The 27975-nt window shown below is 48.8% G+C and overlaps 1 protein-coding gene across 11 annotated transcripts in view; it reads right to left on the bottom strand.

The window, feature by feature from the left end:
• C4H14orf39 (chromosome 4 C14orf39 homolog) overlaps window positions 1-27975 on the bottom strand; it is a 702704-nt gene that overhangs the window by 376480 nt on the left and 298249 nt on the right. For 10 of the 11 annotated variants that reach the window (XM_029598172.1, XM_029598170.1, XM_029598166.1 and 7 more), the window contains one exon: window positions 6531-6619. In XM_029598172.1, coding sequence (XP_029454032.1) covers window positions 6531-6619 — 89 coding nt within the window. The remainder of the gene's footprint in view (window positions 1-6530; window positions 6620-27975) is intronic. The other variant, XM_029598168.1, reaches the window with a different exon arrangement.

Raw genomic sequence — 27975 nt, 5'->3', positions numbered from 1 at the left:
TGATTCAGCCGATACTGTATCTCCAGAAGGACCTGGTATCGATAATGTTGTGTGTGGCATCGATGACATCGTGGAAGTTGGATCAGGAACCGATGGCATCGAGAAAAATCCGGTACGCGTCATCGAAGATGAGTGAATCTGATTTGAGGGTAACAACGATGCCATACCGGAAGAAATAGAAGGCCTCGATGTAGATATCGATGAGAAAGCTGTTGTACGCTGCATCGATATATCCTTCGGTATCAGAAAGGATACTGGTTTCAGAAAAGAATCCGTTGCAGTGCTTGTGAACTGGACGGTGGATGGCATCGAGAGGGTGACCGGCATCGGGACGGTGGCCGGCATCGGGACTGTACCCGGCATCGGGAAGATTTCCTGGAATCGGTGTCGATGGTAACTCAGTTATTGGCACTAGTTGTGCTGGCATCGGTGACGTCTTAGACAAGTCAGATGTCACCGGCATCGGCGAGGTTGCCGGCATCGATAACCTTTCCTTTATAGCCTGTAGGACTGCTTCCTTTATAAATGCGGTTAAGTCCTGCGGCATCGGAGCAGACAGCGGTGTCTTAGGTGGAGACGATGCTGTTTGTGTTGTATCTGTCTTGGTAGGCCTATCTGGCATCGAAGTCTCGGTACGTTTAGGTCGCTTTTCGATCGGTTCCTCATGGATAGTTGTCGAAGGTGAGGCCGAGGCATGTCGATGGTGATGTTTATGTTTGGGCCTTACCTCTGAGTGGATCGATGATGTCTATGGCGTGGGCGAGGATTTTCCTTCCGAAGTCTGCAATCGGCGCTTTTTTAACAAAATGTTTTGCGGAGCACCTACTGGTGAAGACTTTTTGGAAGTGGATGGAGAGGGAATTAACTGCAAGCTGAAGAGCTGCTGGATCTTTTCTTGACGCAGTTTTCGTCCTTTGGGTGTCATTTCTTGGCATTTTTCACACGATGAAATATCGTGCTGATCACCTAAACATCGAACGCACTCTAAGTGCAGATCGGTAACCGACATTGTTCGATTGCAAGTCGGGCATTTTTTAAACCCCGACACCATGGTATCATCGACGGCCGTCGATGACTGAAAAATGAGATAGCGTTTATCTTAAAAAATAACGCTAAGTTACTTCACCAGCCGGTGAGGTGAGACAAAGTGAGATCCCATGAGGGAGAATTTGTGAAAATAATTATATTATTCTAGAAAAACTGAGAGTACTCTCAGGGGGCTCCGGTGTCCGTGCTGCTATCCAGCGGTGCGGAAAAACGAAGACTGAAGTGAGACACCTGTGGCAGAGAATATCATAGCATGCTGGGCATGCTCAGTGGCCTCACAGGGCCAGTCAAAAGTTTCTAGAAACTTTGACAGAAGTTTTCCCGCACTAGGGCTCCGTTACTGACATCACCCATATGTGAGGGCTACCATCCTGCTTGTCCTGGGATAAAGGGTAATACCCTTTTGTATGAGTCATGTGGTAAATCATGCCATTTTGAATGGTAGGATTTATGTGTGGAAGGTTTTGTGATGCTACCAGTACCTGAGAACATCAGTGAGTCTACGATTTGTGACTGACTGGTGAGAAGGCGAATTGGTTACTGGTGTAATAGATTGAGAAGCATGGGAAGCATACTGGTGTCGGCCACGACGTGGGTCTGAGGAACAGTGAACCCCATCCTGGTTCAGCATTAGAAGAGTGCTGGCTATGAGAGGCAGTGGAAGAGACACATTTAAGAGGCCCTTGATGGAAGAAAGGAGTCTCTGGGAACGCACTGGAAACATGTGTAGGGAGTAGAATCTGTGCACAGTATGGTTCGATTCAGACGCAGAGAGCAAGTTCGGTTGACCTCAGCGGTAGAAGATTTTTCTCGCCACACATGTAGTCTGAGACCATTTGAGAGGATGGAACCTATATGGAGAAGGTCTATTAGTGCGTTCAGTAAGTCTCTTAGATAAGTGGCCCGAGGATGCATAGAGTGAGCAAGGGCCAAGGGTAGAGCTGCGCAGCTTCCTTGCAGAGCAGCTAAGAGGTTGTGCGTACTTGTGTGTTGGAAAGCACATTGTCCCTTTGCTGTCTATCTGTATGCACAAAGATTTGTTGCAGAGGCAGTATTGGAAGGCATAAGGGTATAACTCATGGCTACAAGCTCCAGGAAGTTTATGTGAAACTGTGCCGGGAGCGGAATAGACACATATTGGGTTGAGAAGATTTTAGGACAAACTTACAACCCTGAGTAAATTCGAGCATGAGCAGGATCAGACTATGTTTTGGTTCTAGATCTGCAATATAGATGAGGGACAAAAGCGGTTGAACAGCTTAGACCCACTGATAATGGAATTTCACTGAATATAACCCAAAGCAGTTTTGGATCTATGAGGAAAGTGATAATGAAAAAACCCATAGCCAGACAATGAAGAATTGAGGGGCTGAGGTTATGGAATATGCGCGCAGAGACATGTGGGAATTTATCAGAATGTCTGCGCGGTTGCTGGACAGGAAGGTCATTGTGACTGTGTTGTCCAGAAGTGCTGTATAAGGGATTTATGGCAGTGACAGTAATCCCAGATAGTAAATTTATAGTGAGTCATGAAGAAGTTAGAACTCGTTGCGTGGCCTGACTGTGGTTATGCAGCTGTCCGTGCAAGGAAAGCGTGAATGATGTTGCACTCCGTAGAGAAACAGCAGTCACCGATAGTGATTCAATGAAATGCCCCAGTTGCCGAAGCTGGTGCAACCAGCAGAGCTTGGGATTGTAATATTGTTGACTCACCATGAAGCACATAGAAAGATATGGAAGCATGGTGACGAGAGATACCATTTTACCTGTGCCTTCTGAAGAAAGTTGGTATTTCTGAGGTCCAGGATGGGCGGAGAGTAACTACTTTCTGTTGAAAGAAAGAATAGTGTAATTAAAACTCCCCAACTCCTCTCCTCTTGCGCTTTGTAGCATCTGGGGGAGTGTACCAGGAACCTTGGTACAAAGTGGGGTGGCCGCTCTGATATCCAGCCAGTTGGGAGACCAGGAGGTGTCCAACTGGAGGGGCTGATGTAATCTGGATATCATGTAACCTCCCCACAGGAGCGTGAGCGGTAAAGTCTTACCCGCATTTCTGTGTGCTGTACAAGGAGACATCGAGACCTGTCGTCAGGCTTCAAGGTGGACTTGCACTTGAGGTAGTATTTGCTGGATCTCGTGTTTAGCAGATCAGCGAATGCATCTGGAACTTTGGTTCTGAATTAGGAACCAGAAGCCAGAGTATTAATCAGTACAGAGCCCAGTTGCTGAAAATGAGAGGATGTCCTGATGCAATCCCAAATAAATGAGAGAGAGGTTCTCTTGATATTGTGGCTGACATAGATGGCATAGCAATATGTGACACTAATACGGTTCTTGAAAGGTACATGACCTAGAACTTTTCGAACCATGTGGCCCGAATTAAAGAACACATCTCAATGGGAATGCCACAGAAGCGGGTACTTACCATCCGACGTGGATCACCGAAGGATGAGCCGGTGAAGATTGCTGGCTCCATGGATTTCAGGAGTCCTCGAGGGGTAGCCTGTCAGACGTAGACGCCCGTCTCAACTCTGATGCCTGGTATGGTGGCGCAGGTATAGAGGAGACAGGCTGAGTGTGGCTGGCGCTAGCACAGTAATTTTGTGGAGGGCCACAATCCCGCACCAATGTCGGTGGGGTACGCCTCGGGAACAGGTGAGCCATCTTTGGCTCGTGAACCCGGCCCTTATCGCAGCGGCTCAATGGTTCGTGACGACAGTGCAGAATTCTTCGGAACTCGTTCCGGTATTTCTGGAACACCAAGGACTGCCAGCACTGTGCGGAACACTGGCAATGGCAGTGGTGATGTTGCTCGGCCCGGGCATTCTCCAGCACTGAGAAGGATAGCACTGATGTGCTGGATGGCGTCGGTGGTGGACAGTCACCGTGTCGGTGACGATGCGTGCCACGGTGCTCGGCCCAGTCTTTCCCCAGTGCCAAGATGGATGCCCTCGCTATCTTGGATGGCGACTGATGACGGTCTGTCAGCATGCCTGCACTGCTCCTGGCACTATGTAGTGTCGTAGGCTAATACGGGGCTTTAATAAGAACCCAAAGCATGGAGCACTGTGTTTAAGCGAAGGCATTACGTGGAGGTTCTATGTCGGTATTGACGGTGTCGATAGCGGCCGAAGTGGCCTCGAGGGTATCGTCAAAAATATATATGAAAAAATGATGTCCCGGGCAGAGCAATGATGACAGTGACAGAAGCACTGACGGCATCGGCGTAGGTATCTATGGAAACGATGTGGCATCGAATAATCGAAAAAAACATCGTTGGCATCGGAAGAATGATACCAGCATCAACAGTCGATGACCACGATAGGAACGTCGAAGACACTGATGGAAACGACATGGGTGTCGAGGGCATCGATGTATGGAGGCGGGCGCCGATGGCATCGGTGGCATGGCCACGGGCGTTGATGGTATAGATTGGATCGACTCGGGCACCAATGGCATCGATGGCACCGACATGGGCATGATGTAATCTATGTTGGCATGGATGCCATCGATGGAATTCACATTGGCATCGATGCCACTGGTGGAATCAACATTGACAATGATGGCATCGATGGAATCGACTGCATCAATGGAATCGACCCTGGCATGGATGCCATCGGTGGAATCGATCCTGGCATGGATGCCATCGATGGAATTGATTTGGGCATCGATGCCATGGACAATGGCATCGATGGAAGTGCCCTGCGTGATGGTGGCATCGACCCAGGCATGGATGGCACCGATGAGACAAAGGTGTGCGTCAATGGCATCCATCCAGGCAATGATGGCACTGATGAAACCCAAGGAAAAATCAGTGCCATGGATGAAAAACATGGATGGCACTGATAGAAACAATGCAGGGACCGATGGCATCAGTGTACCGTGGGGGGAGGGGTACCGGTGATATTGAAGAATCCAGGACGGTCTAAAGGAGGCACCGACGGTAGCAATGGGGGCATAGACTACGTGAGGGTACTGAGGAAATCGAAGGACCTGAAATAGACAGGGGCCCTGGCGGCAACGGAAACCATGGAAGTCCCTGTCCCATTAGCACTAATAACCAGGCAGAGTGTCACAGAGGGACACTTGCAGGCTATGTGTGGCTAACTGAAAACATAGAGAGAGGGAAGGCCGCAGTCAATTGGCAGGCCAGGGAGGTGACAGGAACCGACCGAAAAAACAGGGCATAGTACTCACCGAGCGTCGAATATACGTACGCGAAGGGAGACCTGCGCAGGGAAAAGTGTTTGTGAAGTAAAAGTTTAAATGTTTCCGTGTGGAAAAAGTGTTAGAATTTCTCACAGAGCTCCTAACCGCTATGCTTACTGCAGAGAGGAAAAAAGAAGACTGAGGGAGACACCTGTGGCTCACAGGGATAATTGCAGGCTGAGCATGCTCAGTGCACTCAGTGTGCCAGTGTCAGTCAAAGCTTTGTAGAAACTTTGACAGAAAAGTTTTCCATACAGGGCTCCATCCTGTGATGTCACCCATATGTGAGGACTACCATCCTGCTTGTCCTGTGAGAAAATGTATGCACTCAGGTATGTCAAGGTAATTTCTGTACATCTGTACTGACAATGTCTCAAGTCAGAGCAGAAGGGAGGGTTTGGGTGGGTTAGGGTGGGATGCAGTTAAAGGGGAGTTTTGATTAGAAACTCACTAAGTCTATACTGTTATTGTGAAAATCTTAATAAAAACATTTCTCAAAAAAAAAAAAAAAAGGACACGCTGGGCATCCCTAGGACTCAAAAGCATTAGGTGTCCAGGAGACATGGCTGTACATCTACAATTGCATCAGCTCTGTATTGAAATTTTGGTTTATGTTCCAAAGAAATTCAGCAGCAACAGAGATACTTTTTTGGCACCGGAAAACAGGGACAGCTTGGTCCGAAATGTTCATTTTTGAATTAAGCAATCTGCATTGGCAGCAATGGAACTTTTTCAAATTCATGTCATAGTCTTTCTTTATATGCGCTGTTTGAATCGCCCTAGCTGAGAATGAGTTCTAGTAGTGTCACTATCTTCTTGTAAAGCAGCTGTTGCCATGAGCTCTTGACTCCTAGAATAACTTAACACCAGCTTCAGGGCTGGAGTTAAGCTTGCCACTTTAACAAGTGTGGTTTGGGCACCAGGAGATTTTCTACAGCAGGGGGTAATAGCTAATAACTTCAGCTACATGAAATTTACATGTGATGAGTGCTATCAACTAAGCAGTTGTTTGAGCGCATGTTTTGGACACGTTAATCTCCTTATTGCATCGGGTGCTAGTCTAGCATGTCCAAAATGTGCAAATAACTGAGTGTAAACCTGTTCGCTAGGCTAGGCACACTTTATTGCATCAGCTTGTCTGTGTTGGCACTGTCAGATGATGTGACACATTTATGTGACTGATCTTGTCCATGGAGAAATTTATAAACATTTTAAAAAAGGTTAATTTCAAAATGAACAATATAAAACTGTGATACAGTGTACTTCTGACTTACTTTTCCTTACGTTCTTTCTCTTTTTCCCAATTATTTTTATTTTCCTCAATTTCAGTATCATTTGGATCTTTGGGATACTTTCCAAACTGCTAAAAATATGTCAAATTGTTATTGCTATATGAAAGAATTATAGCTGGATAAGCAAAAGAGAGCAAAGTACATAAGATATGGAAATAGCCAAAGTTAGTATTCAAAGAAAAGTTTATTACAAGTCTCCAAAAAATGCCAAGAGTCAATGGGAGCAGTTCAATAAAAACAAAAGGATAGATATTCAAACCCTGGCAGGCAAAGTAACTTAGCCAAACAACACTATATTCAGCGGCATGGCTAGGCTACTGAATATTCGTATACAAAGCAAGTGTTATCAGGCTAATTCCAAACATGCTCAATAACAGATCTAGACTTATCAATCTCGCTACTTAGCGGGATAAGTTATCCCATTAAGGAGCGCTGCCCTGATCCGCTCATTGCCCACCCACTTTTTCTCTGGCTAAAAGTTAGCCAGTTAAGTGACATATCCGGCTATCTAGCAGCCGCTGAGTTTACCCAGATATTCAGTAGCTGCTAGATAACCGGATATGTACTTATCCAGCTATCTCCTGTTTGAATATTGGGCCCAAAAACTTTCCATAAGTATACAGTTAAACACTCAGAAAAAGATAAATGTTACCGGCTATCCTAAAACCGTTTTGTAATGTTTAGTCATTGCCTTGTTTTGTTACTAGTGTACAATAAATAGCATCCTTTTTAAATTTTGTGATAGAAAAATTTGATACAAACATATTATAAATATGTTGAGAAAAATATACTAGTGATGCTCAAAACAATCCTCACATGAATGATATGTCTCCATACCCTGGAGAGTGGGGGATGGCGGTGTTGGAAGAAGGAGCTTATCTTCCCATTGGGGTCCTGGGGAACTTTGAATCAAAGATCCGGTGAGGGGATGGAGAGTCTAATGTGAGATTGGGGAAAGAGGGGATTTTCCGAGCCTAACTGGCCATTACTGTTGAGGAGGTCTGGGTGGGAAGTGAGTATTGGCTTGGGGGAGGGAGTTTCAAGGGGATGAGTTCCCTTGCTTAAACTCCTGGCATGATAACCCTACTATGAGGGCTCAGTGTGCTAGGACTTTACTACAGCTCTAGATCAGAAGTTACATTTTACATGATAGATGGGTACATTAACTTTAACTTCTAATACTAGAGATGTGAATCGTGTGATCGATCGTCTTAACGATCGATTTCGGCTGGGAGGGGGAGGGAATCTGATCGTCGCAGTTTGGGTTTTTTAAATATCGTGTAAATCGTGTAAATCGAAAACCGGCACACTAAAACATCCCTAAAACCCACCCCGACCCTTTAAAATAAATCCCCCACCCTCCCGAACCTCCCCAAAATGCCTTAAATTACCTGGGGTCCAGTGGGGGGGTCCCGGTGTGATCTTGCACTCTCGGGCACACTAAAACAACCCTAAAACCCACCCCGACCCTTTAAAATATATCCCCCACCCTCCCGAACCCCCCCAAAATGCCTTAAATTACCTGGGGTCCAGAGGAAGGGTCCCGGTGTGATCTTTTACTCTCGGGCCTCCGGTGTGTTGTAGAAATGGCGCCGGCGCTACGTTTGACCAGAGGAAGGGTCCCGGTGTGATCTTTTACTCTCGGGCCTCCGGTGCGTTGTAGAAATGGCGCCGGCGCTACCTTTGACCTGTCATATGACAGGGCAAAGGTAGCGCCGGCACCATTTTGTTATGGCCGGCGCCATTTTGTACGGAAAAATGATTCGCGTGCAGGAAGTCGTTCCCGGACCCCCGCTGGACTTTTGGCAAGTCTTGTGGGGGTCAGGAGGCCCCCCCAAGCTGGCCAAAAGTCCCTGGGGGGTCCAGCGGGGGTCTGGGAGCGATCTCCTACGCTCCTGCCGTCGGGGGACAAAAAACAAAATGGCGCCGGCACTACCTTTGACCTATCATATGACAAGGCAAAGGTAGCGCCGGAGCCATTTCTACAACGCACCGGAGGCCCGAGAGTAAAAGATCACACCGGGACCCTCCCCTCTGGACCCCAGGTAATTTAAGGCATTTTGGGGGGGTTCGGGAGGGTGGGGGATTTATTTTAAAGGGTCGGGGGTGGGTTTTAAGGTTGTTTTAGTGTGCCGGTTTTCCCACCCTCCCCCTTCCCCCGATTTACGATTTTTTGACGATAAATCGGGGGAATTGTTATTGTATAGCGGCTCTAACGATTTTGACGATTTAAAATATATCGGACGATATTTTAAATAGTCAAAAAACGATTCACATCCCTATCTAATACCACATGCTTAGACCTAGCAGGATAATGACTAGGCATGTATATTCCTTGGAACAAAATTTCCAATTTCATTTCAGAATGACATTTCATTCATTTCCTTGATTTTGTTTAAAAAAAGGTCACCATTGCCAAGCCCCCACTCCCTGACTCCCAGACCCTTCCCAGCTCGCCTTCCAAGGATCCTCTTATTCTCTTGAAAAAGTTTTCATGGAGCAGACACAATCCCTGGTTGTTACTGCCCTGCAGCTACCGCTATTGCAAATGGTACTGGCAGACCAAGACTGGTGCCATTGCAAATTTTTGCCATATAAAATGGCATTGGCCCACATTGATTGGCACAATGTTTTACAGCAAAAATATACAAAGGACCTCGGCTTAGCACAGCAGATGCTTCTATGAGTGGGGATTCCATCTCCCTTAGCCTGGATGCTAGAACTCCTCATGGGCCTCATGTATTCCCCCAGGTTGGGAGTGGTAGTTTTTTACCAAAGAGGTTATTGTTTCCACTCTCAGTGTTGGGAAAATTCTTGAAGGAGGTCAGGCTTTGCCAGCAATTCTGGTAGCATGACCACTTCAACCCCTTTGCACTGGCATATGTCCTGACTTTACTCTTTCGAAGCCCACAGTAATTACCTTGGACTCATTGTGGTTTGCAATTATGGGAATGAACAGCTCACTTTCAGGGAAGATCGATGCTGTATTGTCTAAATACAAAGATCTGAATCATTAGGTAGTTGTCCAGGATCAAAGACTTAAAGAACATGATGAGAAAGGAGAAATTACTACTTACTTGATAATTTCTTTTCCTTCAGTGAAGGGTAGGTCAATCCCAACAAGTGGATTTTGCACCTCTGCCAGGAAATGGAGATGGAGCAAAAGCTGACATCAAGGCCATATAGTCTCGCCCCGACATCAGCCCGCCAATAAAAGCCAAATGTAGACAAACTGATTTTACTTGAACATTATTATCCACAGGCAAACATTCATGTTTCTCAACCAACAGGAACACTGAACTCGGTCAAAGAAAGGAATATATCTAGCAAACTAAGGGCTAGAGAAGTCACTTACCAGTTGACAACAAAGTGCAGGAATCATACTGCGCATAACTTGCCCTAAGAAAGGCTAACCACAAATTCAAACACAGGCAGCCGAGGGCAGGTCTGGGATTGATCTACCCTTCACTAAAGGAAAGGAAATTATCAGATAAATAGTAATTTCTTCTTCCTTCCTTAGTGTTCGGGTACGTCAATCCCAATGAGTGGGATGTACCAAAGCTAATCTCAAAAAGGGTGGGAAGCTGCCAGCAGTCCAGACAATACCACCCAAGAAAAGGCAGCGTCCTCCCTACCCCTAACATCCAAGCAGTAATGCTTGGAGAAGGAGAGCAAAGATGACCATGTCGCTGCTCAGCAAATTTCAACAGATGACAAACGAAGTTTCACCCACGATACCGCCTGAACTCACATGGAATGCGGTCTAATCTATCTCAGTAAGGCAACTACAACAGCCTCCTAGGCTGTTATAATGACTTCCTTAACCCAGCAAGCAATCATTGCCCACATTGCCGGAGCTCCTTACTTTGAAAAGGGAAACTTTGATAAAATGAGAAAAATTGTTAGAAAAAAACTGAAAGGAGTAGCTACAAAAGTAATAAATGTCCAAGAGGCGTGGTCATTGTTAAAAAATACCATTCTAGAAGCACAGTCTAGATGTATTCCACACATTAAGAAAGGTGGCGACTTAGACGGCATTTCTGTTGCGCTCCCGTTTTGCTGTTTCTACTAAAATAAATATTTCCTATTGATTAAGTGGCTTTGACTACTACCATGCCGCATAAACGCAAAGCTAAGATTAGGGTCTTCCCAGCGGACCCTGATCCCGTGGCGGAGCAGCGATTGATCACCCAGTACGCCGTCACTGCACAACCGAAACCGACGGAGAGCCCCATTGGCGATTTGAGGAGAGAAGCCACGATATCGCCTGGGGAAATCACCTTAAGCCCGCCGGACCCAAAACAACCCCTAATTGCATCCTCACCGAATCCTGCCGCCTCTGCACTAACACCGACGGAGGGAGTTCGCGTCGAGGCGTTCGTGCTGGCAGGGAGGAGCGGCGGTGAAGCGGAGCAGATACCAACTACCGCGTTGTTGAATGCCCCGGATCCAACAGAGGGAGGAGCGGTTGGAGGTGAAATCCCTCAGTTTGGAGAGGAACGGGACTCAGCTGGGGTGTTTGGATCAGAGGGGTTTGTCAAACCAGAGGTTGTCTCGATGGATTCCCTGTGGGGAATGATGGCAGGTATGGCGAAACTGATTAAGGAACAAACCTCTCAAATTGCAAGCCTGGGGAAGAAACTAGATTTGGTGTCTAAAGACAGCCTGCATGCGCAACAAGATCAAATCCATGCGACTGAGACGCTAAGATAGAAGTGAAAAACTTACAAGACACATCAACAGGCCTAGTGCGGGACTCTTTGGCTTCTTCAAGACGTTTAGAAGCAGTCGAGAATTTTCTCAGACATTTAAATATTAGGCTCCTGAATTTTCCAAAAGTTTTAGGTGAAATACCTATTATGACCTTTAAGAAATATCTCCAAGAGGCCTTAAAAATCCCCCTTGATCAGATACCTCCTGTTAAAAAAAATCAGTTTTTTATCTCAAAGAACTGGAAATGTTTCCTTAAGGGAGGGGAATAGGCCTGATCTATCTAATCTCACCCAGTACTTAGAAAATTCTGAAATAGAGATAACAGAGAGAGCTGTATTGTTTATCTCATTATATTCGGAACAAGATTTCAGCTTTATAATGAAAGCTTATTTCAAAAATATGAAAGAATTATATTTAGGTCAACTGATCCGCATGTTTCCTGATTTATCTCGGCCTACTCAATTGCGACGAAAAGTTTTCCTATCAATGAGAGCGGAAGTGTTGGCACTGGGAGCGAGTTTCCATCTTCGATATCCGTGTAGATGTGTAGTTAAAACCTCTAGCAATGTTTATGTTTTTTTTAACCCGGACCATTTGAGAGAATTCCTTGTTAGTAAAAGCCAACCGCCTCCCATTATTGGGTAAAATTAATGTTTGTGCAAGAATTGGCGCAGTCTTATTTTCTTTTGTTTATGTGCTAGTCTTAATCTTCTCAAATCCTAGAAAATACACCCCCACTTTCTCATGTTTACTTATATATAGAATCGATAGGATTCAAATATGAGAAGGATTATATCTATGATGTAGTTGGACTCATGTGAATTTTGTTTGTAATTTTATTTCTTCTTATTTAATTACTTGTATCTTACGAGAATGTTTCAAACAAAGTTATTCTTTGTGAATTATGCAAAATGATAAATTAAAAAAAAAAAAAAAAAAGAAAGGTGGAAAGAAGGCAAAACAGTTACCGGCATGGTTAAAGGGGAGGTGAAAGAAGCTATTTTAGCCAAAAGATCTTCATTCAAAAACTGGAAGAAGGAACCAACAGAAGAAAATAGGATAAAGCATAAACATTGGTAAGTTAAATGTAAGACATTGATAAGACAGGCTAAGAGAGAATTTGAAAAGAAGTTGGCTGTAGAGGCAAAAACTCACAGTAAAAGCTTTTTTAAATATATCCGAAGCAGAAAGCCTGTGAGGGAGTCAGTTGGACCGTTAGATGATCGAGGGGTTAAAGGGGCACTTAGAGAAGATAAGGCCATCGCGGAAAGATTAAATGATTTCTTTGCTTCGGTGTTTACTGAAGAGGATGTTGGGGGAGGTACCCATAATGGAGAAGGTTTCATGGGTAATGATTCAGATGGACTGAATCTAATCACTGTGAACCTAGAAGATGTGGTAGGCCTGATTGACAAACTGAAGAGTAGTAAATCACCTGGACCGGATGGTATACACCCCAGAGTTCTGAAGGAACTAAAAAATGAAATTTCAGACCTATTAGTAAAAATTTGTAACCTATCATTAAAATCATCCATTGTACCTGAAGACTGGAGGATAGCAAATGTAACCCCAATATTTAAAAGGGCTCCAGGGGCGATCCGGGGAACTACAGACCGGTTAGCCTGACTTCAGTGCCAGGGATAATAGTGGAAAGTGTTCTAAACATCAAAATCACAGAACATATAGAAAGACATGGTTTAATGGAACAAAGTCAGCATGGCTTTACCCAAGGCAAGTCTTGCCTCACAAATCTGCTTCACTTTTTTGAAGGAGTTAATAAACATGTGGATAAAGGTGAACCGGTAGATGTAGTATACTTGGATTTTCAGAAGGCATTTGACAAAGTTCCTCAGGAGAGGCTTCTAGGAAAAGTAAAAAGTCATGGGATAGGTGGCGATGTCCTTTCGTGGATTACAAACTGGCTAAAAGACAGGAAACAGAGAGTAGGATTAAATGGACAATTTTCTCAGTGGAAGGGAGTGGACAGTGGAGTGCCTCAGGGATCTGAATTGGGACCCTTACTTTTCAAAAATATTTATAAATGATCTGGAAAGAAATACGACCAATGAGATAATCAAATTTGCAGATGACACAAAATTGTTCAGAGTAGTTAAATCACAAGCAGATTGTGATAAATTGCAGGAAGACCTTGTGAGACTGGAAAATTGGGCATCCAAATGGCATATGAAATTTAATGTGGATAAGTGCAAGGTGATGCATATAGGGAAAAATAACCCATGCTATAATTACACAATGTTGGGTTCCATATTAGGTGCTACAACCCAAGAAAGAGATCTAGGCGTCATAGTGGATAACACATTGAAATCGTCGGTTCAGTGTGCTACGGCAGTCAAAAAAGCAAACAGAATGTTGGGAATTATTAAAGGGAATGGTGAATAAAACGTAAAATGTCATAATGCCTCTGTATCACTCCATGGTGAGACCGCACCTTGAATTCTGTGTACAATTCTGGTCGCCGCATCTCAAAAAAGATATAATTGCGATGGAGAAGGTACAGAGAAGGGCTACCAAAATGATAAGGGGAATGGAACAGCTCCCCTATGAGGAAAGACTAAAGAGGTTGGGACTTTTCAGCTTGGAAAAGAGACGGCTGAGGGGGGATATAATAGAGGTGTTTAAAATCATGAGAGGTCTAGAACGGGTAGATGTGAATCGTTTTTTTACTCTTCAGATAATAGAAAGACTAGGGATAACTCCATGAAGTTAGCATGGGGCACATTTAAAACTAATCGGAGAAAGTTCTTTTTTACTCAACACATAATTAAACTCTGGAATTTGTTGCCAGAGGATGTGGTTAGTGCAGTTAGTATAGCTGTGTTTAAAAAAGGATTATTACGATTTAGTGAATCCTTGATGGTTAACAGTCTTACCTCAGCCAAGCGGAAGTCCAAGTCCGGTCCGGGTCGAGGCAGGTAAGCTAGTCAAGAGTATCCAAGTCCGGTCCAGGTCGAGGCAGGCAGCTAGGCAAGAGTGTCCAAGTCCGGTCCGGGTCGAGGCAGGGAGCAAGGCAAGAGTAACCAAGTCCAGTCCGGGTCGAGGCAGGGAGCAAGGCAAGAGTAACCAAGTCCAGTCCGGGTCGAGGCAGGGAGCAAGGCAAGAATATCCAAGCCCGGTCCAGGTCGAGGCAGGGAGCAAGGCAAGAGTAACCAAGTCCGGTCCAGGTCGAGGCAGGCAGCAAGGCAAGAGTAACCAAGTCCGGTCCAGGTCGAGGCAGGGAGCAAGGCAAGAGTAACCAAGTCCGGTCCTGGTCGAGGCAGGCAGCTAGGCAAGAGTATCCAAGTCCGGTCCGGGTCGAGGCAGGCAGCTAGGCAAGAGTATCCAAGTCCGGTCCGGGTCGAGGCAGGAAACAAGGCAACAGAATCCAAAAGAGCACCAGTACAAGAAGCCTGTAGCTGAGGCGAGGTTATGCTGAAGTCAGGGCTTTAAGTACTGAGGTTCTCCCGCGCAATTCGCCGGACTTCCGGAGATGACGCACTTAAAGGGGGTGGAGTCTCGGCCCGAGTCCCGTAGTCGAACGCCGCTGCCACCCGATGACGCCTTGCGCTGGAAACGCCGAAGAGCTGGGACCCTGCTGATCGTGAGTGGTGACAAGGATTGGATAAGTTCTTGGAGGAGAAGTCCATTACCTGCTATTAAGTTCACTTAGAGAATAGCCACTGCCATTAGCAATGGTAACATGGAATAGACTTAGCTTTTGGGTACTTGCCAGGTTCTTATGGCCTGGATTGGCCACTGTTGGAAACAGGCTGCTGGGCTTGATGGACCCTTGGTCTGACCCAGTATGGCATTTTCTTATGTTATGTTCTTACCTCCACCATGGAGCACGAATAGGCAATCAGACTTCCGAACAGCCTTAATCACCGGCTAACACCACCGTAAAGAATGCTTGACAACGAAAGAACGCAAAAGGTGGTACTTATCTTCATCTCTGTCCATGTCCAAGGCAGGCAGAAAAATTAACGGATTCAAATGAAACTCCAAAATCACTTTAGGCAAAAAAAAGAGGGCCCTGTCCTAAGTTGAACTGCACCCAGAGTCATATGGAAAAGGTTCACGGCAGGAAAGAGCCTGCAGCTCAGGGACTCAATGTGCCAATTAGATTACTACCAGTAAACCTGTCTTCAAGGTAAGCAGCCACAAGAAAAGAGTACCCAGTAGTAGAAAAGTCAGACCCACCAAAAACTCAAGGGCCAAGTTAAGGTCCCACAGGGGTACAGGAAGCTGCAACAGGGAATGAAGATGTTTAACTCCCTGCTAGAAATGGGACACGTCTGGATGGGAAGCAAAGGTTCCCCAATAACTCATCCCCTATAAGAAGCCAGGGCTGTGAATTGACATTCAAGGTTCTAAGAGCCAAACCCTTAAGCAAGCCATCCTGTAAAAATTCCAAAATCAAAGGAATATCCACCTTGAGCAGTTAAGTACCTCTCTCAGAACACCAGGTCTCCAGACTCTCCAAACTCTAACCTAGGCTAGAGAAGCAGAAATTTTCTGGGCCCAAAAGGCGAAAAACCCCACTTCAACAACCAAGTCATTTCAATGACCAAACCATATGACAGAAACAACCTGGATCCTCTTGCAGAATGAACTCCTGACATAAAGGTCCGTCCAAGACAGTAGCATGAGGGGACTGTCCATCAAAGTTTCTGGAGATCAGTGTACCATGGCCTTCAAACCCAATCCATCACCAGTAAAGGTCAGTGTTGGTTTGACTTGTAAACCTGGACCAGACTGCCTATCAGAGGCCATGGGGAAACACATACAGCAGGGCATTGCTTGGCCGCTCCTGAAAATGAGCATCATTGCCCATCACTTTTAGGTCCCGCCTGCGATTGAAGAAGTGTGGAACCTTTGCGTAGTTGAAGCTCGCCAACAGGCCTAGATCCAATAGACCCTAGCGATTCACCTGGAGCAGAAAGGCCTCATCCAGCAGCTCCCATTCTCCTAGGTCCAAGTTTCTCCTGATGAGCAAATTTATTTATTTTATTTATTTATTTAAAGTTTCTTTTATACCGATGACCGTTTACACATCGCATCGGTTTACAGTTAAAAAGGAACAAATGGGCAGAACCCTTACATATAACATTGAAAAAACAGGTTAACTTTTGGGCAGGGCCCTTACATGTAACTGAGAACAAGGTGGTTAAAAGTGGGATAGGGTATAGAGCTGACTATGCCGCGAGCGTCCGTGATATCAATAAATAGATACAGCAAAATCAGTAAAATCACAACTATTTACAAAGGAAAATTAGTTCTTACCTGATAATTTTCGTTCCTGTAGTACCACGGATCAGTCCAGACACCTGGGTTGTGACTCCGCACCAGCAGATGGAGACAGAGCAAAACTTGACGGGCTCCCTACATATAGTAAGGTGCCACCCACAGCCCCTCAGTCGAACGAACTGTCAAAGCAAACCAGTGCCCGACTAACTAACTAGAACAATTTTAACCAATTCAAACACCCCCTGGCTGAAAACCGAAAACATCAGACCAGAGGCAAGCGGCAATAAGCCAATAAGCCAAGAACTGGAACAATAGCAGTACGACTAACCAAGCGAGCGGACTCTCTCTCTTTGTTCATCGTACCAAACAGACGGGCGGGAGCCTGGACTGATCCGTGGTACTACAGGAACGAAAATTATCAGGTAAGAACTAATTTTCCTTTCCCTGTACGTACCCGGATCAGTCCAGACACCTGGGATGTACCAGAGCAAACTACCGAGGGTGGGAAGCAGAGAGTCCCGCTCGGAGAACACTCGCCCCAAACCCCGGCGCTTCAGACGCCTGGACATCAAGTCTGTAATGCCTAGTGAAAGTATGTAAGGACTTCCACGTCGCAGCTCTACAGATCTCCTGCGTGGACACCTGAGACACCTCGGCCCAGGACGTGGCTTGCGCCCGAGTGGAATGAGCACGAAGCCCCTTAGGCGCCACTTTACCCTGCAGCAGATATGCGGAGCTAATAGCCTCTTTGAGCCAACGCGCAATCGTGGCCCGCGACGCCGCAGACCCCCGGCGGGGACCGGACCAGAGAACAAACAGATGGTCGGAAATCCGGAAAGAATTCGTAACCTCCAGATACCGAAACAGGACCCTGCGGACGTCGAGCTTCCTCAACTCTTTCATCCCCTTGTCCATCTGGTCCCCGACCTCAAAACCTGGGAGGTCCACTGACTGATTTAAGTGGAACGAGGACACCACCTTAGGCAAAAATGACGGCACAGTCCGCAGGGAAACTCCGCCCTGCGAGAAACGCAAAAACGGTTCCCGACAGGATAAGGCCTGCAGCTCCGAGACCCGACGAGCAGACGCAATGGCTACCAGAAACACGGTCTTCAAGGTAAGATCTTTCAGCGTCGCCCGCTTAAGAGGTTCAAACGGTGCTCCCCCAAGCGCCGAGAGCACGCAATTCAAGTTCCAAGACGGACAAGGATTCCGCACCGGAGGGCGTAAATGCTTAGCCCCGCGAAGGAAGCGCACCACATCCGGATGACACGCTAAGGACACACCGCGCACTTTCCCGCGCAGACAACCAAGTGCAGCCGTCTGTACTTTCAGGGTACTCCAGGCCAGCCCCTTGGACAGGCCCTCTTGGAGAAAGGCGAGGACCCCCGGCACAGGCGGCCGTACAGGATCCACCGCATGAGTACTACACCAGTCCTCAAAAACTGTCCACACCCTCATATAGGCTAAGGACGTGGACTGTTTACGAGCCCTCAACAAGGTAGCAATCACAGCCTCCGAGTACCCCTTAGTTCTTAAGCGCGCCCTCTCAAAAGCCATGCCGCGAGACAAAAGTGATCCGCATCCTCCAAACAGACGGGACCCTGTCGAAGAAGAGAGTCGGCCCCGAAGAAACGAAGTGGAGGTTCTGCCGCCAGCTGAATGAGGTCCGCGAACCACGGGCGCCGTGGCCACTCCGGCGCCACCAAGATCACGTCCGCCGGATGCAACTCGATTCGGCGCAGAACCTTGCCTATCAGAGGCCACGGGGGAAACACATATATCAACACGTCCGTGGGCCAGGGCAGCACTAGAGCATCGACTCCTTCTGCGCCCCGCTCCCTCCGACGGCTGAAGAACCGAGGGGCCTTTGCGTTTTGAGCGGTGGCCATCAGGTCCAGGCGTGGAGTTCCCCACCTGGCACAGATGAGGCGAAACGCCCTGTCCGGTAACTCCCACTCGCCTGGATCCAGCCGATGCCGGCTGAGGAAGTCCGCCTGCACGTTGTCCACACCTGCGATGTGAGACGCCGCCAAGCCGCTGAGGTGTTGTTCCGCCCAGATCATGATCCGCCGTGCCTCCTCCGCTACTTGCTGGCTCCTCGTGCCCCCTTGACGATTGATATACGCCACCGTGGTCGCGTTGTCCGAGAGCACCCGAACCGCCTGGCCCCGTATCCACGGGAGAAACGATTGCAGGGCCAACGACACCGCCCTGGTCTCCAAGCGGTTGATGGACCACCTCGACTGCTGGTTCGACCACTGTCCTTGGACCGAGCGGCCTCCGCAGACCGCCCCCCAGCCTAGTAGACTGGCATCCGTCGTCACTACCGTCCAGGTGGGCATGACCAGAGACACCCCGCAGGACAGATGATCCCGGGAGAGCCACCAGTGCAGACTGGCCCTGGCACAGGGCGTGAGAGGCAGCGGAAGATAAAACTCCTCCGAAACCGGCTTCCAACGGGAAAGTAACGCTGATTGTAACGGTCGCAGGTGAGCGAACGCCCAAGGGACCAGAGCGAGGGTCGACGCCATGGAACCCAGGACCCTCAGGTAATCGCAAACCAGCGGACACCGCATGGACAAAATGTGGCGCACCTGACGCTGTAGCTTGACCACTCTCTCCTGAGTCAGCGACACCATGGCCCTCTCGGTGTCGAACAGGGCCCCCAGATACTCCAACTGCTGCGTAGGCTGCAGATGACTCTTGGCCAGGTTGACCACCCAACCGAGCGAGCGCAAGAGTTGGAGGACCCTGGCAATCGCCTGCCGACACCCGGCCTCCGACTTTGCTCGGATGAGCCAATCGTCCAAGTAAGGATGCACCAGCAGCCCTTCCCTCCGGAGCTGAGCAGCCACCACCACCATCACCTTGGTGAAAGTGCGTGGAGCCGTAGCGAGGCCGAAGGGAAGCGCCCTGAACTGGTAATGGCCTCCCAGTATGCAGAATCTCAGGTACCGGTGATAAGCCGGCTGAATCCCGATGTGAAGGTACGCCTCCGTGAGGTCCAGAGAAGCGAGGTACTCTCCCGGACGAACCGCGGCAATCACCGAGCGGATCGTCTCCATCTTGAACCGCGGCACCCGCAGGCATCGGTTGACCCCCTTCAGATCGAGGATGGGTCGAAACGCTCCATCCTTCTTTGGGACCACGAAATAAATGGAGTACCTTCCCGTGCCCTGCTGATCCTGCGGCACGGGAGTAATGGCGCCCAGGTCCTCTAGACGCCGAAGGGTGTGCCGGACAGCGGCGCGCTTGACGAGAGCCTTGCAGGGTGAGATGAGGAACTTGTCCACCGGGAGCCGCACAAAATCTAACGCGTAACCGCCTCTTATCACAGCGAGCACCCATTGGTCGGAAGTGATTCTGGTCCATGCCTCGTAAAACAGGGTGAGCCTCGCACCCACGTAAGGTACGAGGGCGGGCGGCGACGAGGAATGGACCCGTCTCGTTTCATTGGGCCGACTTGGACCCCGAGCCGGACGAGGGTCCACCGGTCCTATTGAACTTCTTCCCTCGAAAGGACTGCGACCAGGAGGATGATCTAGCCGAACCGGACCGGTAGGACTGACCCGACCCTGTCGCTCTCTGTGGCCGCTGCCGACGGTTAGACCGGAATCTGTTTCTCGCCGAGAAGGACGACCGAGGTCTGGGTCTATCTTCTGGCAACTTGAAAGCCTTATTCTCGCTCACGAACTGCATCAGGTCGTCCAGCTGCTTGCCAAACAGGAGCTTTCCCTTAAAAGGTAACGACCCCAGGTGGGCCTTGGATGCCCCATCCGCAGCCCAGTTACGAAGCCAGAGGAGCCGACGCGCCGAGACCGCCGCTACCATAGCTCTGGCCGAAGTTCTGAGCACATCGTGCATCGCATCCGCACTGTAGGCAATCACCGCTTCCAAGTTATCCGCCTGAGTAGCCTCCCCGGAGGAGAGGTCGGCATTGGCTTGCAGGACTTGGGCCCACCGGAGACCCGCTCGCAGTGCAAAAGTACTACACATGGCTGCCCGCACCCCCAGTGCGGACACCTCGAAGATCTTCTTCAACTGCACCTCCAGCTTCCTATCTTGGATATCCCGGAGGGCCGTAGCACCCGTAACGGGAATGGTAGACCTCTTTGTCACCGCTGACACCGCCGCGTCCACACGTGGAAGGCGCAGCAATTCCAGAGCATCCTCCGGAAGGGGATAAAGCTTGTCCATAGCTTTACTCACCTTCAGCCCCAGTTCCGGGGTATCCCATTCCCGGAACAAAATATCTGTGACCGAGAAGTGAAAAGGGAACGCCAGCGCAGGACCCGCCAGGCCCAGCAGCACCGGATCCATCTTGACGCCTTGCCGGGACTCCACTGGTGGAGGATCCACGCCGATCTCATCCAGGATAGTCGGGATAAGGGGATAAAGTTCTTCCCTACGAAACAGGCGAACGACCTTGGGGTCATCACCCTCAGCCGCCTGTGGGCCCTTGCCGGCTCCCGGTTGGGCCTGTCCATCGTCATCAGGGCCCTCCTGGTCTTCAGGGGCTCCCGGCATCGCGTCCTCGTCCGAGGAGGCGGTAGACGACGTCTCCGAGTCTTGCGGTTCACCACGCGGCCGTCTCTTTTCCCGCGGCCCATCCCGGGCCTCCCGGGTCCTAACGGCTCTCTTCTGGGGCCGGGAATGATCTTTTTTCCCCCCCGAAGCTTTTCCCGCTTTCAGCCGAGACTTTTTGTACTTTGCGAGTTTCTGCAGCAGAAGCGAGAAATCTTCAGAAAACGAGCCCTCCGATCCGGAGGAACCCTCCCCAGCACTCGGGGTCCCCGACCCGCGGGGTTCCGGGGGCTCTCCCCCCGAAATCCTGGGCTGTGGCGACAGCGAGGGAGGCTGGGCGCCATCTTGGAGGGCCCTCCTCGTGGCGTCCCTCACACTGCACAAAATGGCTTCCGTTCCCGCGCTAAGCGGGAACGGATCCAAGGACGCGGCCTCCGAGCCTCCGGCACGCGACGGCGAACGGGCCCCCCGCGATCGACCCCCCCGGGCGACCGCCGACGAGCCCTCGCCCCCGGAGACGCAGCTCGAGCAGACCCCGTCTCGGGAGAGACGCGCGCGCACAGCGCCGCACGCGCGACACGCTGACCCTCTCGGCATCCGCGCGAAGAACGAACCCCCCAACCAGCGCCGCCCTCCCGCTAAACGACCGCACGAACGGCGAAAACGACGGCGAAAGGGAGAGAGAGCCGGCGCCGCAAGGTCAGCAGAAAGAAAGAAACCGCTACTGTTTTTTTTTTTTTTTTTTTACTTAGGCGCTAGCCGTGGTCCTGAAGTCTTCACCTCCAGCGGGGGTGAGTGAACCGGGCTCCCCGGTGTCACCCCCGACGCTGCTGCCAGCACAGGCCGGGTCCTCGACCCTCAGCAGCGGCCTCGACCTGGAGGGGATGGTCCTCTCAGGACCTTCCAACCCTCCTGGGAGGCTCCCCCGACGGGAGACTTCTATCTTCTGCTTTATCTTCTTTCTTCTTTTTTTTTTTTTTTTTGCAAACCCTCACTGCCCTAACTACTTAGGACTAGAGAGAAAAAAACCGAAATAGATCCCTGACTGACTACCCCGAGCCAAAACAACCAAGGATCCCCGAGACTGTGGGTGGACCTGCCCCATCTGCTGGAGACAGAGAAAGACTGAGGGGCTGTGGGTGGCACCTTACTATATGTAGGGAGCCCGTCAAGTTTTGCTCTGTCTCCATCTGCTGGTGCGGAGTCACAACCCAGGTGTCTGGACTGATCCGGGTACGTACAGGGAAATGCTAATTACATAATTAGCCGAGTCAAAGTACAAAATCGATGGGCATGGGACATATTCCGAGAAATAGATTCCTAGTCATGTAGCAAATTCTTAGTTACTCAATTTTTAGTTAAACAGTGGGGGTTTATGTAATGGCAGGTGATGTGTGGTAAGCTTGCTGGAAGAGCCATGTTTTCAGTTTTTTCTTGAAAGTGGGTGTGTATGTTTCCAGGCGTATATCGGGAGGCAGGGAGTTCCATATGGAGGGGCCAGCGAGAGAGAAAGCTCTGCTTATGGTAGATGATAATTTGAAAGATTTGATGGGTTGGGCACGTAGGGTTCCTTGGAGGGCTGTACGTGTGGGTCTATTCGAGGTACGGGGGAGGAGTGGGGGGTTAATCCAATTGAGGTTAGAGTTCAACAGACTTTTGTGGATGATGGAAAGGGCTTTATAGAGAATTCGGGAGTGTATAGGGAGCCAATGAAGTTCGATAAGTGTGGGGGTGATGTGAATCTCTTTTTTTTGAATTTGATAGTATCCTAGCGGCAGCGTTTTGTAGTAGTTGTAAGGGTTTGGTATAGGTGGCGGGAATGCCTAGAAAGAGTGCATTACAATAGTCTACCTTAGATAAAATGATAGACTGGAGTACAGTGCGGAAATCAGAAAAGTGTAGCAGTGGTCTGAGTTTTTTTATGGTTTGGAGCTTGAAATAGCATTCCTTGATGATAGATTTGATGAAGGGTTTGAAAGTAAGATGGTTATCAATAAGGACACCAAGGTTGCGAACGTGTGATGGGAAAGATGTGGATGAGTATGCAGGTGGGATGTCTGGGAGCGGTGGCCTATTAGATATGATTAAGAGTTCAGTCTTGCTGGGATTTAGAGCTAGTTGCATGTCATTTAGTAATTTGTTGATAGAGGAAAGACAGGCTTCCCAGTTAAGCAGAGCAGTATGGAGAGAGTCAGAGAATGGGAAGATGAGTTGCACATCGTCGGCATAAATGAAATGCTTGATGTGGAGGTTAGTGAGGAGGGTAGTGAGGGGAAGCATGTAAATATTAAATAGGGTAGAGGAGAGGGAGGAACCTTGGGGAACACCTTGGGGAAGATTAATGGGGTCAGATTCATTGTTATCTACTAATACAGTGAAAAGGCGATCCTGGAGATATGATCGTATCCAGGATAGGGCATTGCCAGTGATCCCGATACTCCTGAGTATGTTGAGGAGGACATCGTGATTGACTGTGTCGAATGCCGCCGAGATGTCAAGCATGGCAATAAGATAAGAGGTACCTGAGTCGGTTCCTTTAATGAGGGTATCGTGTAGGGAGAGCAGCAGGGTTTCAGTACTTAAGTGCTTTCTGAAACCGTGTTGTGTAGATGGGAGAATGTTGTTTTGTTCCAGGTGATCGGAGAGACGGGAGTTGACAACTTTTTCAATAACTTTAGCTAGGAGGGGTAGGTTAGAGACAGGTCTGTAATTGGATAAGGTGTCTGGGTCAAGATTGGGTTTTTTGAGTAGGGGTTTTACCACTGCTTGTTTAAGAACTTTAGGGACTGTGCCATGCTCTAGGGAACAGTTAAGGATATTTGAGAGGGGTTTGGCAATCACCTCGGGGATAGCTAGCAGGAGTTTTGTGGGGATGGTTTCGGAGGGATGAGATGATGGTTTTAATTTTTTAAGGATGTTTTGTACTTCAAGGGAGGATGAAGAGTCAAAAGATGAGAGGGAGACTGGAGAGTTGATGGTGGGCAGACAGATATTGCAGTTATTCTGTGAAAATTGTGCAGTGATGGAAGAGACCTTGTTTTTGAAAAATTGGGCTAATTCATTGCAACGATTTTTAGAGGGATTAGCAGGTAGTTGTTTGAGGGTAGGAGAAGTGAGGTCCGCAACCATGGTGAATAGGGCCTTAGGGTTATATTGCATACCATGTATTTTTTTAGCATAGTAATTACGTTTAATCTGAAGGATGGAATTTCTATATTCATGCATTTGTTGGTAGTATAATGTTTTAGTTGCGGGGGATTGGTATTTGCGCCATGACCTCTCAGCTGTTCTGAGTTGGGTTTTAAGATTCCTAAGTTCAGGCGTATACCAGGGTTTTCTGTTTCTACGGTTTGGGTTGATAGTTTTTATTGTGAGGGGGCAGTGTTTGTCAGCAATGCTGAGGGTGAGGTTGAGCCAGGTAGAGATGGCATTGTCTGGGGATGAGACGTCAATGTGACTGTCTATGTCAGCGCATGCTTGTGAGATGGTATCTATAGCGCATGGTTTGCGGCAGTTAAATGAAATGGGCTGATGGGGCGTGGTGGGGGAGATTTGCGGGAGTGAGAGTTTAGTCTGAATAAGGTAGTGGTCAGACCAGGGTACTGTAGTGCATGAAGGGGGATTGCTTATGTTGATGGGGGAATTGACAAAGATAAGATCAAGTGTGTGGCCAGCTTTGTGTGTGGGAGAGTTCACTATTTGTTGGAAGCCCATTGCTTCAAGGGAGGAGAGGAATGCTTCACATGCTGGGGATTGCGGGGAGGTATCCACGTGTAAGTTGAAGTCTCCTAGGAGAATTGTGGGTATGTCAGGGGATAGTGAGTTTGCAATAAATTCGATAAGAGGGGATGAATCTTTCTCCAGGAGACCTGGGGGTGTATAAATGAGACACAGTTGGAGTGACTTCGATTTGAAAAAGCCAATTTCGTACTGGTTTGGAATATCACATTTCTGGGATAGTAGTTGAAATTCCTTTTTTACAGCCAAGAGTATGCCGCCACCTCTTTTCTTTTTCCGAGGGATAGAGAAAACATCGTAGATTTCTAAAGGTAGCTGGTTGATGAGGGGAGTGTCATGTTGTTTGAACCATGTTTCTGTGACAGCACATATTTCTGGTTTAGAGTCTGTAAGAATATCGTGTAAGAGATGGGTTTTCTTTTGGAGTGATTGTGCGTTAAATAGGATAATGGAAATGAGTGATAGACTGATGGCTTGAGTGCGTGTGAGGGTGTGTATTGGGATAAGCCTTCTTTTGCTGAGCGTGGTCTTGCGGTGTGTGGCCTGATGAGAGAAAGTAAATGGATAAAATGGGATGTGTTGCAGGTGGCAGGCTAGGGAAAAGTTTCCAATTAAAGGGGGCATTGTTGATCTGTGGTGTATTGAAAAACTAGAGTTGGATGAGACAGTTGTAAGGCAGAAACTACCGAGAGCTAGTATCATGCACTTTACAGGCAAAACACCATTCTAGTATAGTTCCAGGCAGACTGATAAATAAAGCATGTTGTACATCCGTTATACAGTGATGACAGAATATATCTCGTTTTAGGGTATCTGGATGAGCAAAGAATGTGAAAACTTGATATTGCTAACGTACATATGCATTACAATCTAGCAAAAAGGCATGAGAGTGGTTTGTTCCTGAGTAAATCCTGATAAGGCACAGAAAACGCATTAATCCAACTAACGTGTTGGGAAAGAGAGAAAAAATGGTACTGAGTGCTAGAGAGACTTCAAATATTAAGCAACAGACTCATGAGGCACATTGAAATATTGTCGTTTAGGAGTTCAGATTACCAGTGGCTCACTGACAGGTTTTACATACTTTGCTAGGCTTACTGTTAGATATTGTTAAACGTCCGTACTGTTAAGCTTTTCTGTGCTTGGGCTGGACCCGCTGGGTCATGCGGGGAAAACTTTGGTATTGATTCCGTTACTTATCAGACAAATAGTTTGAGACTTACTCCGACCTCTTTAGATACGACTGGTTATGACAGTCACACAGGCGAAGTCCTTTCGGCCTGTTGAACGGGGCTGCTCGAAGGGGCGCTCAAAGGGGCAGGCCCCTTTGACACGCTCCTTAGACGCGCGACGCCAGGCGCGCGACGCCGGGATGAGCAGGGTTTTAAACTCTGCGGGGATGCCCCTGGATGACGTCAGCTGGTGGCTCACACAGGATGGGACGCTTCGGATGCCGCTTCGGAGGAGGGCCCTGGTGATCGGCGAGGTAAGGAACGGTCCTCGTGGTCGGCGGTAGGGCCCGCGGGGGGTAAGAGAGAAAGTAAAGGCCTTACCCCGACGGGCTTTAGCGCCGACCGCGCAGGCTTTCACGGACTTCCCCCGCCGTCTGAAGAGAAGAAGCCGCCGGGAGGAGCAGGGTTTTAAACTCTGCGGGGACGCCCCTGGATGACGTCAGCTGGTGGCTCGCACAGGATGGGACGCTTCGGATGCCGCTTCGGAGGAGGGCCCTGGTGATCGGCGAGGTAAGGAACGGTCCTCGTGGTCGGCGGTAGGGCCCGCGGGGGGTAAGAGAGAAAGTAAAGGCCTTACCCCGACGGGCTTTAGCGCCGACCGCGCAGGCTTTCACGGACTTCCCCCGCCGTCTGAAGAGAAGAAGCCGCCGGGAGGAGCAGGGTTTTAAACTCTGCGGGGACGCCCCTGGATGACGTCAGCTGGTGGCTCGCACAGGATGGGACGCTTCGGATGCCGCTTCGGAGGAGGGCCCTGGTGATCGGCGAGGTAAGGAACGGTCCTCGTGGTCGGCGGTAGGGCCCGCGGGGGGTAAGAGAGAAAGTAAAGGCCTTACCCCGACGGGCTTTAGCGCCGACCGCGCAGGCTTTCACGGACTTCCCCCGCCGTCTGAAGTTGTTCTTTCCGGCTATGATAAGGCAGATATGCTTAAGAACATGCCATACTGGATCAGACCAAGGGTCCATCAAGCCCAGCATCCTGTTTCCAACAGTGGCCAATCCAGGCTATAAGAACCTGGCAAGTAGGCAGCAGTTACCTATTGGAGGCAGCCCCGGGTGAGCCATTTTGTTCCTTGTTTGGACCTCTCTGCTCCCTGTTGCACCGGAGGGTGGAGCCCTTGGAGGACGCTATAAGACCAGCGTCAGAGAGGAGATTGCCGCAGCAGTTACCTATTGGAGGCAGCCCCGGGTGAGCCATTTTGTTCCTTGTTTGGACCTCTCTGCTCCCTGTTGCACCGGAGGGTGGAGCCCTTGGAGGACGATATAAGATCAGCGTCCTATGGTGCGCCACTGCCGCCGGCGCGCCACCAAGCCGCGCGCTCCTAAGGGGCGCACGGCTTTGTTCGGCTTCGTTCGGATGCGAGAGGTCGAGAGGTTACTATTTCCTGATAAAGAGAAGCTACCGTAACAGAGGCTAATAGACTGCATTGTTACCTGAAACGAACAACCTGCAATTGAAAGTTTTGTAAGATGCCTCCAAAACGAAAGGGCAAGGTAAGGGTGTATCCCCCCTTGCAGCTTCCGACATTAACACAGCAGGAAATTGTACGTTTTATGGTAAATCCTGCATTAAATCCAGTAGCCAAAGAAACCGCTGATTCTGGCCCTAAGGGAGGTGGATCAGAATCCATGGAGGAGGCTTCACTGAGCCCAAATCTGGGATTACCACCAGAGTGGAGAGCTCCTGAAGTAACACTGGAACAGTCTCATTCTACTGATGCCACGCCACCTAGTGAAGGAGGCGTTGAGGGGAAAGCAGATCAAAGAACAGAAGTTCAAACTGCTGATAGAATGAGTTTGCCAGAGACTTTAGAACGACCCACGGTGGTTACACTGGAGGTATTGTGGGACATGATGGCAGCGATGTCTTTAAATTTAAAAGGGTTAGAGAAGAAAATGGATGTTAATGCCAGGGAAAATAAACAGGAAGTAATAGAGATACAGAATAAATTAAAAGCCACAGAAGATAGAGTTAA

The sequence above is a fragment of the Rhinatrema bivittatum genome, chromosome 4, assembly GCF_901001135.1.
Source record: "Rhinatrema bivittatum chromosome 4, aRhiBiv1.1, whole genome shotgun sequence".
Classification (NCBI taxonomy): Eukaryota; Metazoa; Chordata; class Amphibia; order Gymnophiona; family Rhinatrematidae; genus Rhinatrema; species Rhinatrema bivittatum.
The sequence above is the reverse complement of the archived record's forward strand: the minus strand, read 5'-3'. Positions and strand labels throughout refer to the sequence as shown.